The sequence below is a fragment of the Gavia stellata genome, chromosome 7 (genome assembly GCF_030936135.1).
Source record: "Gavia stellata isolate bGavSte3 chromosome 7, bGavSte3.hap2, whole genome shotgun sequence".
Lineage (NCBI taxonomy): Eukaryota > Metazoa > Chordata > Aves > Gaviiformes > Gaviidae > Gavia > Gavia stellata.
The window spans coordinates 45,454,371-45,471,701 of record NC_082600.1 but is presented as its reverse complement, the minus strand read 5'-3'; the positions used below and the strand labels follow the sequence as shown (position 1 = coordinate 45,471,701).

The following is a 17,331-nucleotide window of genomic DNA, read 5'->3' as shown; positions in this document are numbered from 1 at the left end:
TATTTTCTATGGCAGGTAGCTCCTTCTGACTCTGGAAGAAGGAAGTGTTCTGGCTGCTTAGAATGACTGCATGCTACTAATACTTAAATGGAAAAAATTAAAAAATAAGAAATTTGAAACAGACTTATGGCATATTACAAGTCTAGACTACAAAGCATTAATCTTGAGGCACTACCAAATATTAAATTGACGTTATCTAATACACTACAGATCCTCCTCCTAGGGTTATCACATTTCAGTAGCCAACTAAGAGGATAAAGAGCTCCATGTCATGAGAAGAAAAATGGTATATGACATTTATTTTCTGAGATTAGCCAGGAATTTTGTGAAAAACAGCCCAAACAGTAACACCCAGGAAAAGATTTTTTTTTTTTTTTTTTTTTTTTTTAATCTGTGGCTTTTGGGAGGAAATACAAAAACAAAGGCGAACTATTCAAAATCTTTGTAAAAACATCAATGGCTATTCTACAAGTAACAGGTAGCCCAATTCAGAACCAATAATTGCAGAGTTGGCTTTATAGACTGAGAATATTTAAAGTTGCTAACCGTTTCCCCATAAGAATGCTAAAGTTTTAAGTCTGAACAACTTAATTCTTTCATCTGAACTTCAGATGTTGCAATCTATTGCCTGAAGTTCTTGATAAGCCACAATTTTGATCACCAGGAAGAGATGCAACAGAACAAAAGCAGAGAATTTTGGGAGGTGACAAAAAAAGAGTGCGAGGGGAAGACAAGCATATTTCCTAACAACCTCTGAAGTGGTCTTGTCAGTGAAGTAATACAAGACACTGTTGTTGGCAGCACTGGTTAACACAAACCTAGTTAGCTAAGGCTATCCTTTGTAAACAAGCTTAGCAAGTGAGGAGCAGATGACGTATCTCTATTAGGTAACTATTTCCAATGACACAATATTTAAGTGGTAAGTATTGAGATAAATCAAATTGGGACAGAACTACCTTTATCAGCAGAGTTATCAGACAACCTTCTCTCCCTAGTAACTGGATTTATGGATCCGTATCTTTCCGTTCTCACACACTCACTCTGTTTTTCATACCCGTACTTCTACACAGGATAACAGTGACACTGACTTACTAATACTGTTGCTGTATTAAACATTATACCCAAATTGTTCAGCAGCAGCAATGTTCACGTTCTGTCAATCAATTGGAAGAACCGTATTTACATTCTAATCTCAAACTATGTAAGATGGATTTTCTTTTACAAGGTAACTGAGCTTGAAACACCCTACTCTGGCTTTGTATGAAAGATAAGCAATATAAAGTATTATCAGGTAACTAGTTTCGAATCACTAACCTCTAAAGATGCATAATACTCAAAATAACATGCAAACACAGTTTAGGGACAATTAGAACAGAATTAATGATGCAGGAGATCTAATACAATGGATTATATACCAATAACTGAACAGACAAAGAGTCTGCTTCTCTTAAAGCAGTGTTTTCCAATTTCTAGAAAGCATTACAGGCTAGTAGGCAAATTAAAAAAGGAAACACGTGCATTTTCTTGGGAGTTCAAATACACTTTTCTTCCCAATCGGAATGCAACCATGCTGGATGTTTAAAGAAAAACTATAAATTTCAGGTCTAAACATTTAAAAAAATAATCCTGTGCTATCATTAAAAGCAGCTGTGCAACCACAGCCACATTTAAAGCAATTTTCACTGGCCTTTAAAAAAAGGCTTTTCTGTAATTGTGATGTAAATCATCAGCATACTCTCCTTTTACTTTATAGAAATATATTGCTATCAAATTTTGGCATAAAATAACTGAAAATACAACACCTACCAATACAAAAAAAGTTTTCCCTCTCAGCAGTTAAGTAATTTTTCATACTTCTAAGGAAAAAAAGTGTTGTCCAAATTTTATTTTTTATATTGCTGGCCATGGTGACCACGACAAAACAAAGACAGTAGTTAAGTTTAAATAATCAGCCTTACAGATGGAATATAATTATTTGCCATCATTTTTGAGGTAAGAGGAATGACGAGAGAGTCCTCACACAGCCTCAGTGACTCCACACTTTAGGGAAAGGCAGCTTTGCTCAGTACAAACCATAAAGAATATGAAACAATTTGTGGGAAATTTTATGAATTCATGCAAGAGTTTTCAGGCAGTATCCACAATCTTTTTAAAAAAAGAGTTACTCTTACAAAACTCTGAAGTAAACCAGGAACTGAAAAATTCATAGGTGTTACCACACAGAAATGATTATACGGTAGTGCAATTTTAACCACTTTCAGTCACGGAGACCTTTCTTTGATTGCTCCTGCTACAAAAGGTGCATTTTTTAGGTTTACTTCTGCTAGGTTCTTTTGAGTCTGGCAGACCATCGTGATGGCTTATTAATACAGATTTAGAAGAGACACAGACTAACACCAAAGACCAGAGTCAGGCTCCATATGAAGAGGTAAAAAGTAGATGGACTGGTGATCCATGAGCCCAAGGTAGCTAAGTGCAGACAAAAGATGAGCCTCACAGGATTATTAGAGGCTATTATGGGTGGTAAATTGGCAGAAAGACAATTTCAGACAGTGGTGTTGCAGATATTTAGTAAGTCAAACTTGGACTTTCATTGTGTTACTAACCAACAATATCAATTTGCTGTTGTTATTTCTGTTTCATATCATAAATTAAATGTTGGAGCTGCTCTTAAAAGCATTTTGCTCCTGGAAAACAGAATGGAGTAAAGAATCTGGCTATGTATTTCATCTGCATTTGATTGTCACAAATAAAGGGGGGAGGTCAGGCATTTTTAACACATTTTTAAAGATCAGTGTAGACATTTATATCAGCCATATGACAAAATCACATTTAAACCTCCTAGAAACTTTACATCAACAAATAAAAACTCAAGGAAAAAAGTTGTGATAAGTTCCACCAAACTCAAAGGAAATAATGTGAAAATATGCCCAAACACTATGCATCAAACCTTGGCCAGCTACCACAAACGCCCTGATGACAGCCATTCCCCAGGAGGAGAAGGAATGAAACCACCTCAGTAACAGCCACGTTGCAAACAACAGAACGCCAACATAGGAAACAACCATGACAGCTAGAGGATTGATCTGTTCTTTTTTGTTAGCGCTATATCAAATAGTCTTTCCACTGTTAAGATGAAGGTACTCACAACAACTCTCTTCCCTATGGAAACTACAAGAATACAATTACACATTCCATAATGCAGGAAACACCGGATTGGGCTACATTGTTTCTTAAACAGAATCAGCAGTGAAATACTGGACAAAAACATCTGCCAAGACCAGCATTCTCTGGGAAAAAATCTACACAACCCCTAGGACACAGCCAAGAAACAGTGATTAAGGCATCCAACAAGAGAAGTGCCCTATTAGTAGCAGACCATTTGCATAACAGCACCAAGATTAACAAAGAACTCTAACACTACGTATCCACAGTCACAGAAACTGGCTTTAAGTCTATCATCTCTTAAAAAGCAAGTCTTCTCTACGACACAATAGGCTTTCCTCACAAACAAAAAAAATAAATATTAGCCCCTTTCCTCACACAGCTGTCTCATCATTTGATCACTACCCACCCCTTTAGCTGCTTTCCCACATAAGGCGGCATTACAAACTGCCGTAAGTACTTATAATTAACACTAATCTTTCTAATCCAAATATTAGATGATAAGATATGTTTAAATATCTAAGATGTATATTTATGTATACATATAAAAATAATACCAGCTTCACATGCAATGTTCCATTTGTCTAAGATACATAGGTAATGATTTTTTAAGACAACATCATCAACAAAAGGGCATTTGGCAACTTGTTAAAACCCTTAAAAATAATCAACAAGTCCACAGGTACTTCAAAACACAACAATCCAGCAATAAGAAAAAACCCCACCAAAAAGCTGTGATTCTCAGAGTGAATAAGCGCATCTGATTTGCTCATTCTAAACTTCTGTTATGTTCCCTTCAGGAGTAGAGATCAGAGGGACTGTGTGGAGAGAAAAAGAGACTGCTCTTTCCCTCAGGAGCTACTGTGCATCCTAAGGGAAAAGACCACCCCAGAGGCAGCAGTGCATCCCAGGCCAAAGGGTGCGCACACAAGGAGCTGGGAGTTTTCCTGCAACTCGCACAGCGAGACTGAAAGATTGAAGGGAAAGAAGCAGACAGCCTGACCTCAAAGGTGAAAGAACGAACATCCTCGGAACTAGAGGGAACCAAGAAGAGCATTCTGTAAGACAAGATCATTTTATTGCCCAAAGCCAATCTTGTAAACACACCAAGAACACAGGCTGAATATTGTAGAAACGTTTTTGTATCTGTTTTTTCTTATACAATTGCTTTTAATTTCCACATTGTAAAAAAATTGTCTACATTTTATTTTAATAAAACCTCGTTTCTGGCTGTTTGGTTTTGGCTTGAACGACTTTAGTCTTCTTTGGGGACCTCACCACACAGGAAGGTCTACACAGATCTACTACTAAGACTCAACAGATTCCAGGACATTCTGCTTTTGATAACCACTGTGTCAGTCTAAAGAGTACTTTTATTCAACAAGAAAATTCTTAAATAAAGAAAAAAAAAAAAAAGAGCAGCTGTGATTGCTTGCATCACATACAAACTTCTTCTAGTACCACAGTGGTTTCAGACTTCCACAGTGGGATTCAGCTCATAACTACCAGAGGTCTACAGTGCAGACTTTTATTGTTCAGTGCAAAGAAGTACGCATTTCTAGTATGGATTTCATCTCATCCTGAAGTAGAGAGAGATGTGAAGACAAGGTTCTCGGAAATACAGAAACTTGCAAGTTGGGCTTAATGAATTAATAGTCATTGGTGTAAAGAAGGAACGGAGTAAGAAAAGGATTCATCCTGGGAGGCAGGGACATAAAAACCTTCTGGCATCAAACTCAAAACATTATGCAAGGTTCCACTGTGGCAACCGCCTGATGTGATCCTGGCTATATAAACACAGCAGCAACGTGTACACAAGTGATTTTGTTCCCATGACGGACATCAGTTAAGTCTGGCGTTAGACTACTTGCTCCAGTTTTGGCACAGATAGTTTAAAGGTACATCAAGAATCAATGACCTGAAGTCCAAGAAACCTAAACGGAAGTAACTTCACTGGAGAACAAACATTTCTGTGCGGAGGTAACTATTGAAACAAACTGACCAGGGAAGCAGCAGCTTCTCTGTCAGCTGACTGTTTAACTGAAGATCTCAAGTCTTTTGGAAGATACAGCTTCAGCCAAGCACTACTTTTATTTCAGTCAAACATACATAATTGCACTCAGCAGAGAAATAATTGGATGAAATGTAATGGCCTATTTTATATAGATAATAACTCTCAATAATTGTATAGTCCCTTCTCACTTTAAACTCCATCAATCTGTGACAAACTGGGTTTTGGAATTGTGGAAGATTAAATTACAAAATTTAATGGACTAAATTATTTGCCCACATCAATAATCAAATTCATATTATTTTTAAACTATGTTTTAAATAATGTTTACATTATGTCCAAGTAATTGAAAATTCTTACTCTTTTTCTTTTTACTACAGTATTATTTTTGAAAGCGCATGCTTTACTACTGATGTACATACATGCAGATCTCAGCTTTTTTGCAAAAGAGATACTTGTTTAAGGTGGTATATTTAGTTAATTCAACTATTTTCTTATGACTGTTTACTAACAAGACACAAATTGCCATGTAATCCTGTTGCGAACAGAGTTATAAATATAATAGGCTTACAGACAGATTTTACTGAATTTTTAACTCTTCCTGGATTAATTTTGTTCAGCATGAACAAAACTCATACAGAATGTTCTCATATAATGCAAAAGGTACTTCAACAATGGGGAGGCCAGAAGATCAACAACAAATGAAAATGTCATTCCAACACATCTTTGAACAACAGAATAATGACAGTGTAATTAAAGGTCATTTCTATCTGCGACATTCTGTTAAATTCTAATTACAAAAACAAGCGACTTTTCAGAATGACAATTAGTCCTGATATCAATATATTACCCAATTTTAAAGTATTTCCAATTTTGTAATATCCCAATGATCAATGTAACTTACATTCTAGTATTTATGAAAGGCACAATCAGATACCTAAAATAAATATTTTTACTGTTTTTTAATGGTTTTGTTATAAGTACAAGTACGCACATTCGCACTTATAGAGATAGATGTAACTGAAAAGCAACAACTGGCATTCAGGACCCAGGTCTTCTGATAAAAAAAAATGAAAATATATCAAGTTAAAGGGTCATAACCTAAGCTGTAGTGACATAAGCTGGATATATACTTTATGTCCCGTGAAATACAAGTAATAACTTTATGTTTATGCTTCAGACATGATATTTTAGCCCACATACCAGTAATCTATCCTAAGAGATTTTTACGCAGTATATCAGTAGTTACTTAACTCAATCCATAATCCTTACAACATATATACAAAATCAACTAATACAAGTACCTTTCCTGATGACCCAAATCAGACAGAAATTCATCAATGCGTCTTTGCAGTTCACCTCCTTCTAGATTTTTCAACTTCTTCAATTCACTCTGGAGGAAAAACCAAAGTTCCTTAGCCCCATTTTCAATCCTTCTCCTCAATATTTCATGGTCCTTTCCAAGGCCTCCTAGTTAAAAAAAAAAAGGCGCATAAAAGCATCACCACTTGTAGCTGAATTATTCGTTAAGAAACTAATACATTTGTGATACTGAATATCAAAACTTGTTTTAGAAGTAAAAGAAAACTTATCTACCAACCATCTCCTGTCCGCTTCTTATAGTTTTCTATCTGTTCTTTGGCCTTTAAAAGTTGCTCTTCTAAAGCATGTACCTTTCCTGCAGCCGGTCCCTGATCAATGGGACCATCTGGTATCCTAGGATATAGAAAATAAATAAATTATATGAATTATAAATGTCATTGTTATTTGATATATTATTTGCACTAACGATTCAGCTCTCCTCCCATTTTTGTTCCATACTGTTTTGCTGATAAGCCTTCTTGGCATTTTCTTAAAGCCAGAAGAAATTAAACATATTAACATAAATAAAGATTTTAAAACCTCAGTCCCATAGGGGAAAAACAGTGCAGAACACAGCTGCGGCACACAGATTCAACCTGGTGTTAAACCGTGGTGTTTACAAGACTTCCACTCATCGACAAGACCAATCCTAGGCTCTACTTGTGAAAGTAGTATTTGCAGCAGCTTAACTCATTTCCTGTGAGAAACTGAAAATCCATGACCCCTTGTTGGACTGACGGGCACACAAGCAAAACCTAATCAAGGGATGTGCCTTCACAAGACTCAAGTTCTGGCTACTTTTTATATTCACACGTGAAATACATTCTGGTCTTGAATGCTGGCCATATATTCTTAGAGGACCAGAGCTCCAGCGCTGGAACTCCACTTTTAAGTTAAGTCTTCCTGCATATTGGCACAAGATGATTTCAATGTATTTTCTGGACTCAGAAAAAGATCCTAGCTTTATGATAACTCTGGCATTCTAAACTGCTGGCGACCTAAAACAACATTAGAAACTGTAACATCCGTTTGTGAAATCTCTGCTACAGGAGCACAGGAGAAGTATGGAAATCTATGAGACATAAATCAGCCCTGAGGGAATTACTGAGGTTTGCTCATCATCTTAACTCGAATCCACATATTAATAAACTGAAATTATTGAAGTATAGAAATTAGATGCTATCTTCTAAATGCCTCACAAATTAAAAATGAATGCAGGGAAAATAAAACCCCCTTTCATCTCTAGAGCAATGACACTTCCGGTGGATCCAAGGGTTAAAAATTATTCCACCTTTTATAAGACTTTTGTAAGAGCTGACCCTGAAAAGGAAAAAAGGAAGCAGATATGTAGTGAAAAGTCTTGAAAACTGTAAAGAATATAGAATTCTTTCAGAACATTAAGATGATTCTTCATTCATAATGGAATATGAGCATAAAAAGAAAGGGATATTCCCTCCACACGCACATACACAGAGTTTCAAGGTACCATACAGGAAGACCTCTTGCCAGATGAAGGATGTCTCTAGCATAGAGAAAACAGTGGTTAGAGGGAGCATCTTCACCCTAAACCAGAAATGACAGCATTCTAAAGATCCTACTGAGATGTCATTAACTTTAATGTCTCTCATATCTGGATAATTAAATACCAATAAAAATTTAGGAACTGATGAAAAGTCCATTTTCACTCGAACATTTGAAGGGAATAAATACCTAATGTGAGCATCTGAAAGCTGTATCACATGAAGCACAGCATTTAAACCCCTTTTTTCAGAGTGGGGTGGGAGAGGTGGAAGAGGAAGCTATGCAGCCTGATAGAAATTTAGTAAAACAATTCTGCACTCTTAAAGCTCCCTATTGAAAGCAAATCAGGGATAATTAAATTTTTGTAGAATATTCATTTGTGTTTTAAAGCTGCCATCATAAATAGAAAGGGATTATCAATACCTACTAATATACCTGGGTTTTTATGCCCTGAGGGAAAAAGCATGACAAAATTGAGGAAAATATTCTAATCTTAAACACATCCACTCCCTAAATATACACACTCTGTATGAACAATCCATTTGTGAATTTGTTTCTACAACAAATGCACAGCATGATACTATATTGAGATACAGTACTGTATTGCCACATACAAGACAATACAAACAAACCTTTAAAAAGCATAGTGAAACATATTTAAGCTCTTGCACTAGTTTAAAACCACAAGGTTGAAATGTATTTGTGATCTGTCAAGTTGGCATCACAATTTGGATTGTGTCAGGACAACTAACCACAAAATTACCAGGAAAAATGGAATGGCTTATCTGGTATAAGTCACATTCCCTAAAGGTAGAATTTGTGAAGAACAATAAGGTAAAAGGATACAAAATCATTACCATAGGAAATCTTCAGACAGCCCACACATCTGCTAAACATAAGGGAAGTCTGTTCAAGTAGCAATTACAGAATCCTACAGAAAGGTGGTTGTGGATGATATGAGAGAAGCACAATAATTCTGACCATTTGATATAATTAAGATTTTAAAAAAGAAAAGTACATGCCATTTAATATTCAACTTGCTTTGGCATACTGCAATAAAAAAGTTTACTATACTTGGGTTGCTAGATAAAAGGAGCTAGGATGGGGGCAGGGGCATTGTCCTAAGCTAGTTGTTTGGCCTTTTAAAAATTACATCATTTTAAGATAAAACTAAAATAACTTATTCATTTTGCAGTTTTGTCTCTACATCTGTTACCTCATCAGACTTGGAATTGCTGTCTTCCTCACTTTCATCCAGTCTCAAAATTAAGGAAAAGGTTCTTCTCTGCAACCAGCACAGCTTGCTTGTTACTGCCCTCTACAAGTACATCAACTGAGTTGGAGATAAGGCAACATTTGAGGGAAAAGTGTTTGAATTAAAATCCTTATCTATACTCATGGCATCATCTAAGCAGATAACTTCTAGTGCAGAATATCCTAGGAATAACCCATGCTTATGAATAAGAATTCCTGTTGAAAAACATATACATAAGTTTTCATACCAAAGTCAGTCCTGACAACTGACTTGCTCCTTAAAATTTGAGATGCGAATTTAAAGTTTAGATAAACTATGATGATTCTAATCAACAATAAAATAATAAGTCAGTAAGCATCTAGAAGAGAATATCCTTCACTTACTGCTATGACAACATTGTAAATTAAGTTATAAACACAAAATAAACAAAATTATAATCCACTTTCATGGGCAGCCATTATAATACACCAAATAGTGGTGTTTTTTGAATTATTTTTCTCAATACTTACAAGTTGTGATTTCTGCATGCTGTTTCCTACCGTTTTATAGTGAATATAAATGATCTTTTCCATAATGAATTCATATCAAATAGAGATATTACTGTGTAACTTTAAACGTCAAAAAGATTATGTTGTAGAGATAACCCGTTTCTCTTTGTCCTTTGGTTAGTAATCCAGCTACACTTAAAGACCAAAAAAAGAATTCTGTGTACATCATCCATATCACTGAGGCCATTTGCTCATCACCTTCAGGTAACAGAGGGGCAATGGCAAAGTAGCAATCTCTAATCTGAATCTCTGAAGGCAAAAAGAACCACTGAAAAATTAATTGCAGTGACATTCAGTTCAGCTGGAAGAACTGCCATACTGTATAAAATAATTGTTAAAAAAATTTAAAACAAAAAAAATTATAAAAAAACATTCCAACCTTTTCCTATTTCTAAGGTATTTTAAAGGTTACTCTAATTTATCAGCAAAAGGAAAAACTTAAGATTTCATAAGTTCACTCAAATATTTTCTCATTCTCTCCTGTATATCTTTCTGAGTTCTTTGTATGGAGCCGGAAGGTTTCTAACTAACTAAAGCCACATTATGATTGGCTTTTCTTCTTTCACTTTTTTTTTTCCCCTAGAAGAGAATGATGTTTAATTATTAATGACCACTAACACACGCAAACAAACAAAAAGAATGTGAGTTGTCACTTCACCCTTCTAAGATAAAACTTCCTCAGTAAATACAACCGAAGAAAACACTCCATGTCACCTGCAAATAAAGGGCGAGGAGCATCCCTTGTCAATTTAAATCAACACAGCCCTGATCAGTGCTGACTTATATCCACTGAAGATGTGTCCCTCCCCTTAATTCAGAATTGCACACAAAAAAATAAAAAGAGCAGAGATGCACAGCGTATAGTTCAACGATTTTCCTCCCTCACACACCGGCCTGTGCAATACCCTCACAGCTTCAAACTTGAGACACTTTAAATACATGTAATAGAAAACAATACTTTAAAATAATATAAACCAAAATAATAATAAACCCAAAGCTTTTCTTGTATCCAAGTCCCTTTCAAAGCTTACTACAGGCTTACTGGGCCCAACAACTGCCCAGAGTAATTGATCGAAGTACTTTAATAGATTTGCTTATGATTAATTGATCCTGAGTTTGGATTCTACCCCAGCCTCAGCACCAGCTACGTTAAAGCAACTGTAGTGCTCTTTCAAAATTAAAATCTTACCTCTTCTTTCTGAAGTTAACTCAGAACTATGAGAATAATGTCTAGAAATACTGGTGTTTGGTTTCATTTGTTTGATTACATTTTGCCCTTTTCCACTCCTGTTCTACTTTGTAACACATGATCCTATTCAGATAAGAAACAGGTTATCATATTTATTAAAAGGATCGCAGGTTCTACAAAACGCAGTATTTAATAGACTCTAGGAAGTAAATATATATGGAATGTTATGTATTAGTAACATGAACACAATACAAATACATTTAACAAGATGCTCTATTTCCCTGAAGAGAGCTCTGAAATTACTGGTTCCTATACTACCAGGCTTATCTTCCAGGAGAGAATGCCACTAATATACAATAAGGGGTAAATATTTGACTATCACCCACCAAGACACTAATGAACATGCGAACGCTATGAACCATTAACATATTGCAAAAAAGGAAGTCTAGAATACAGATGAAGACATACACACAACTTTTCCAGTTTCCATATAAGAAAATCAGACATTACAAAAGTAGTCATTTTAAGCTCTCCTCCTAAAAGCCTTATATCATCTAGATGCAACAGTGACAGCAGTCATATGATAATCCTACTAGTAAATAAAATGTTTAGGTAAAGCTACGTTACAGGCAAACAATGAACATTATGTAATACTTTGATTTGATTATTACTCCCTATTGAGTTTCCCTTAAATAACTACAAAAATTGTAGTAAACATTTCCCTTTTTACCGTGAGACCTACGACATCTCTAATAAGTGTTCTTGAAACGGCTCTTCAATTCTACTGGATATAGAATAGTAAAACAACAATCTATAAAAACCCCTTGGTTTTATTACTACTTTGCACTAATGGGATCTAGGCTGCTTCTAAAATCAACCCAGATTTGCTCACACAACTTTGTTTATAAACATGTAAGGACTATGGCAACTGTCCAAATCTCATTATACCACAGCATTCATATAATCATAGAATGGTTTGGGTCGGAAAGGACCTTAAATATCATCTAGTTCCAACCCCCCTGCCATGGGCAGGGACACCTTCCACTAGAGCAGGTTGCTCAAAGCCCCGTCCAACCTGGCCTTGAACGCTTCCAGGGAAGGGGCATCCACAACTTCTCTGGGCAACCTGTTCCAGTGCCTCACCACCCTCATGGGGAAGAATTTCTGCCTAATATCTAATCTACATCTACCCTCTTTCAGCTTAAAGCCATTACCCCTTGTCCTATCACCACACACCCTTGTAAAAATTCCCTCTCCAGCTTTCTTGTAGGCCGCCTTCAGGTACTTCATGCACATAATTTCTAAAACTCAGGCAATATAAAACATCTTTAACTCCATTTATCTTCTGCCTCACTAATATACATCTGTGCCTCTTTATAGCCCCCAAGTAAGGTTTTTACAAAGCATCATATTGGCAAAAGAAAAACTACAGTAACTTCTCGCCTAAGGCTTTCCAAACGCACTGTAAAAAGGAAGTGGTGCCTGAAGTCATTTCAAGTCATCAGAAGTGCACCACAAAAGTATACTCAGTTCCTAAAGGAATATTTTTATTTCAGGCAATTTTCAAAGAGATGTGACTGTTCCAACTTGCATTATTGTGAAGGTACATATTAAAAAAAAAGGTATCTAAAAATAACCTCACCAAAAATTCCTACAAAAATATGAACTATTCTTAACCAATATGGGTAAATTACAAATATTAAAAAACAAAATAATAAAAAAAAAAAATCAGAAGAACATGATGTAGTTTGTGAAATCAAACATACAGATTTAGGGGGCGCGGGGAGGAAACCAAACCAAACAAACCCATTATAATGGGAAACGCTAAGCAATTGAAATGTATTGTGTTGACATGTATTTTACCATGTAACTATGGTCCTGATGTAATTGAAGATGAAATACCAGTTTTCTCTAACTTCAGAATGGAAATTGTTGCAACTTATACCTTTATTAAACTACTGAATTCTTGTAACCATACCTGCTTTCTGTTCCTTCCTCCCTGCCCTAACTAGCTATTATTAATGGCACAGCTAGATCTTACGGTAATTTTCTACCATTCACAAAGCTTCTTTGCCCACTAAGATAAATTCTGTTAACTTGGAGCTTTTTACCATCCAAAAGCTTTACCTAATTATGTCAAAATACTTTAACTAGTGTAGTTAATCAGATGCCTGTTTCTTGTTACAATTTTCCAGGTAGGCACTCTTGTCTTGTTTAAACGCCTCCCAGAGTAACCTTAAGTTAGAGTTATTATTGAAATATGCTTAAATTCATGCATTAGCTTAACCCTGTTGTGTGCCCTGTTGTGTGTTGTGTGCTTCTTTTCTGCTGGAATAAAAAAAAAAAACCTCTAGTTCTCCACGTAGATTTTATATCTAGAGAAGGACAGCAAAAACAAGTTTTTATCTCAGCGTAACAAAATCCAACTTGGCAATAGGGTTTACCTTCACGAGCTACACTGACGTAAAGACTGTTGTCTTAACCACTCAGATTTCACAGCTGGTATCAGTAATTAGAGTTTTCAGTAAAAAAAAAAAACTTCTAGCAATTAAATCATATTCAACTAATAGCTCCAGTCTTTCTGCCTTTGATCAGTAAAGCCCAAAACAAATTATGTCTTCACTTCAAGATGTTAACTGGAGCAAAAGTAATCTTCTCTGTCTAATTCTAATTCAATTTCTGAAGTTAAGAGGTGTTTTGTTTCTTTAATATATATTCATAGCAGCAGTGATCTCTTCCAGGACACAGATACTAAATCCATGGACTGTTGGCTACTGCCTCATTTTAAACAGTCGTGTTGCTATAAAACTGTAAATTGGACTATTTTGAAGGTAACAGTTATTTTTAACACCACTTATTCTATCTGGCAAATGAAGAAATGAGATACTGAAATTCTATATCACATTCATGATTTAATACTTTAATGATGCAGGTTAACCAGGATATTTCTCAAACCTATTTGTGAAGTTTCTACAAAAACAGTACCACGCATTTTGCTCAATAAGAATAATGAAAAGGCACTACATTGTGATACATCACTTCACTCAGATCTAGTACTTCACCAACGTCAGATCACTTCCAGCAAAAAACTATGCCTGAATACCTTCCAGTTCCAAGTTGGCTCATTTCTGGCCAGTTCTGACTATGAACCTGAAGATGCGTTGCTGTTCAAAAGTCATTTTAGGCTTTCTCATGCAAGAGTTTCAGATTCTCCTGTGGTTACATACAACCACTTTGAAGAAAGGTCTCCGAAATATTTTTCAGCCACGTATTCACACAAAAGAAGCTGAAGAGAGTCCAGTTAAGACAGTTTTGGATCACCTAATCTAATTCTAGAAACTTGCAGCAATTAACTGAAGCATAGAGAAGGCATGTTGGAATGTTCCATTCTAACGTGTTCAGATTAGAACTAAACTAATGTTTTTATTTCTATAAATCATGGAAAATTATCAACAGCATTAGCTATTATTTAAAATTTGGCCACTGAAAATGTAATATCTGTCTGAATATAGATAGGTGAGGGAAAATGAGAAAGGTGTTTAGAAAAATCATCACTGCCTAAAACATAGCTTAGCCTGTATCCATGCATCTCCTGTATCTACTGCCTCCTTCTTGAGAGGAGAAGAGTACCCTGTCATCAGTAGAATCAAGAACATTTACTCTCTTCTAGTCACTGTGTAATTTGCACTGGTCATATTTCAATGACTGTGCAATACATCCCATTAACATTTATTCAAGTCAGCCAAACGTGGGGGGCTGAAAGCATGGAGGGTGCTAATCTTTACGTTCAAGGACAAATATTTCCCCCTCTGAGGCAAGAAACCCTGAGGTTGACTATTATTGTCTAATATTAAAGGAATTTAAAGATATTGTATTTATTCAAATACAGGATCTTGCTTAAGTTTCTTCATAGCAGCATACTTTACATTGCACCATTTTGTCAGCAAAAATACATTAAACTTTTTGCCAATGCAGTTGTTATCATATATGAATAAATTGAGTTTAGAAAACTACAGCCAACTCAGCCATTCATGGCCATATTACTCAAGGTGGAGATTATCTGTCCTTAGTGTAGAGGGCACTTCGGTCAGCAGCATTTCTCCACCTCTGTGCAGCACCACATGATGCCAAGGTACTTCTTCAGGGCTGACACGTTCAAAATTAAGACATTTGTTTTTCGGAACACTGAGCCTAAGCTAAGAAGCCTCATCAGCACGCAGCTCTATCTACAGTGCATTCTGGAAACCAGGAACAGAGTGCAATGAAAAGAAATTTCAGTAAGGCAGGGAAGTCTACCCAGCCTACCAGACCAAATAGCCCTGGCTACGCATGAAAGTGAGAGAATGCACCAGAAGAAACATCAGAACGGGGTTAAGAGGAAAGGTATTCATTTCACTGCTACAGAGTCCGTATGTGTGATTACATTCAAACGAAGGGGAGAAAAAAACTTACCTACAGATAAGGTAAGAACAGGACTAGAACCATAAAACACCCTAGGTAAGGAAAACAAAGAGATTTGTGTAATTCAGTGATTTTCCTATGATTTATGAAGCAAAACAGTAAGGTAGAAGATCCAAAATGGCATCTGCTCCTAAAGGGCATTAAAAGGCAAGTCCAAAATCAGTTTCTCATCGCCAAGCAAGAACCACCCAAGAGACATGATGAAGACTCAACTGCCAGTGCCCCTTGCTCTCTATGTTCTACACAGGTGATCCTGGCCAGACCACATCTACACACATGTCCTGGTGCTTGTGAGTATGTGGTTGTGAAAGAGACAGTAAGTGAATTCAGCTCAAAAGAGATTTTAAAAATAAACATCACCCTCCCATTCTGTAAAATCTTGTATTGAGCTTTGCTTTTATCTAGCTTCCTAAAACATACGAAGCCTCCAAACTTGCCCCCACGATCCATCAGGACTTTTAGGTTGTCTGTGGTGATGTCCACATACTTAGGTCCAATCCAACTCTGGCATCACATCCTACCTAAGAAGCTCTCCCTTGCATGTTCTTGGGAAAGGAGATACCAGAAGTCTATGTTATAAGCTATCTGAAAAGGTGAAAGAAAGCACTTTAAATTGCAATTGTGACTATCTATAAATTAACAAATAATTATAAAATGGGAGACGATCCTACAAGTATTGCTACAAGTTTAGCAGCAAGACAAGGAAAAAAAAACCTTAGTTAAAAGAATTCATATAATGCAGCAGTCTACTACAGCTCATCTTCAGCAAGTCCACATTTACCTTCAACAAGCTGTACAAATGTCTTCAGCACTTTTAAAACAAGCTCTTCCAGTTACTGCACGCAGAAGTGTAGAAAAGTCACTAACTGTTCTAATTGGTTTGAACGTCATAATAATTGCACTTGTTTGAAGTTGGCAGTGCGGAGTTAATCACCTACAGAACTCTGTTATCATGACAGTAATCTTGGACACCATTAAATAATGACTGTTAAATAATGACTATATTAGACCAAAACTTAACGTACGTTATTTGTTTAAAGGTTTTTGCAATATATTTTCAGTTAATTAGAGCACTAAGACACTTCTCTATACTTTTAAATGTTAAACAAGATTTTACCAAAAACCAAACAAACAAAAAAACCCAAAAAACAAACCAAAAACCAAAAAACCCTTTCAATTTTATTTTTGATATTTCATATAACGGTTTTCTGAAAAGTTTTAAATTACTTTTAGATCCTACCTGAGAGATTCTGCCATCCGCCTTAAGTCTTCATTTTGTTGCTTTAAACGTTCAAGTTTAGCAAGTATCTTAGATAATTCGCGGCTAGAGTGATCTGGATGCTCGCTGTCTCGTACCAGGTGTCCACCAATATAAAAGAGTAAAGTTCCCCAAGCAAAGAGGATGAGCATAATCCAACGCCAGGAACCAGTCCATGGCCGCATTTTCAGAAGTTCAGTTCACTCCAGAACTGCTTCTGCTCACAAAATAACAAACATTGTAAGTCCTTAGCCTGTACAAAAGTGGACAATTTCAGTTCCTCTGCTTCACCACATTGTACCGGAGAAAAATTATTCTCACTGTTTATCTTACTGCAACTCCTTAGAGAAGATCCTTATGGGGCTGTACATAGAAAGCATTAATATTGCATCATTCTTGGTTTATATTCTGTGAAAAGAATAGAAAAAATCTGAAATTATAATTCTAATATACAACAATATATTGGATTGCAATTAAGCTAAATGTATTGTCATTATCGTTCAGGAATAATGATAGACAATGTTACTACTTTCTGTCAAGGAGAAAAAGAAAAAAGCTTTT

General features: G+C 35.9%; 1 protein-coding gene across 3 annotated transcripts in view; it reads right to left on the bottom strand.

Moving 5' to 3' along the window:
* Nucleotides 1-16,985, bottom strand: part of FUT8 (fucosyltransferase 8) — a 70,271-nt gene extending 53,286 nt beyond the window's left edge. The window contains exons 1-4 of one of the 3 annotated variants that reach the window (XM_059819533.1): nt 16,753-16,985; nt 6,777-6,892; nt 6,682-6,690; nt 6,481-6,643 (exon numbers count right to left, since the gene is read on the bottom strand). In XM_059819533.1, the coding sequence (XP_059675516.1) occupies nt 6,481-6,643; nt 6,682-6,690; nt 6,777-6,892; nt 16,753-16,955 (491 nt within the window). In that variant the 5' untranslated portion in view covers nt 16,956-16,985. Of the gene's footprint in view, nt 1-6,480; nt 6,647-6,681; nt 6,691-6,776; nt 6,893-16,752 lie in introns of all 3 variants that reach the window. The other 2 variants (XM_059819531.1, XM_059819532.1) reach the window with 2 other exon arrangements.
* Between the last annotated feature and the right edge of the window lie 346 nt (nt 16,986-17,331).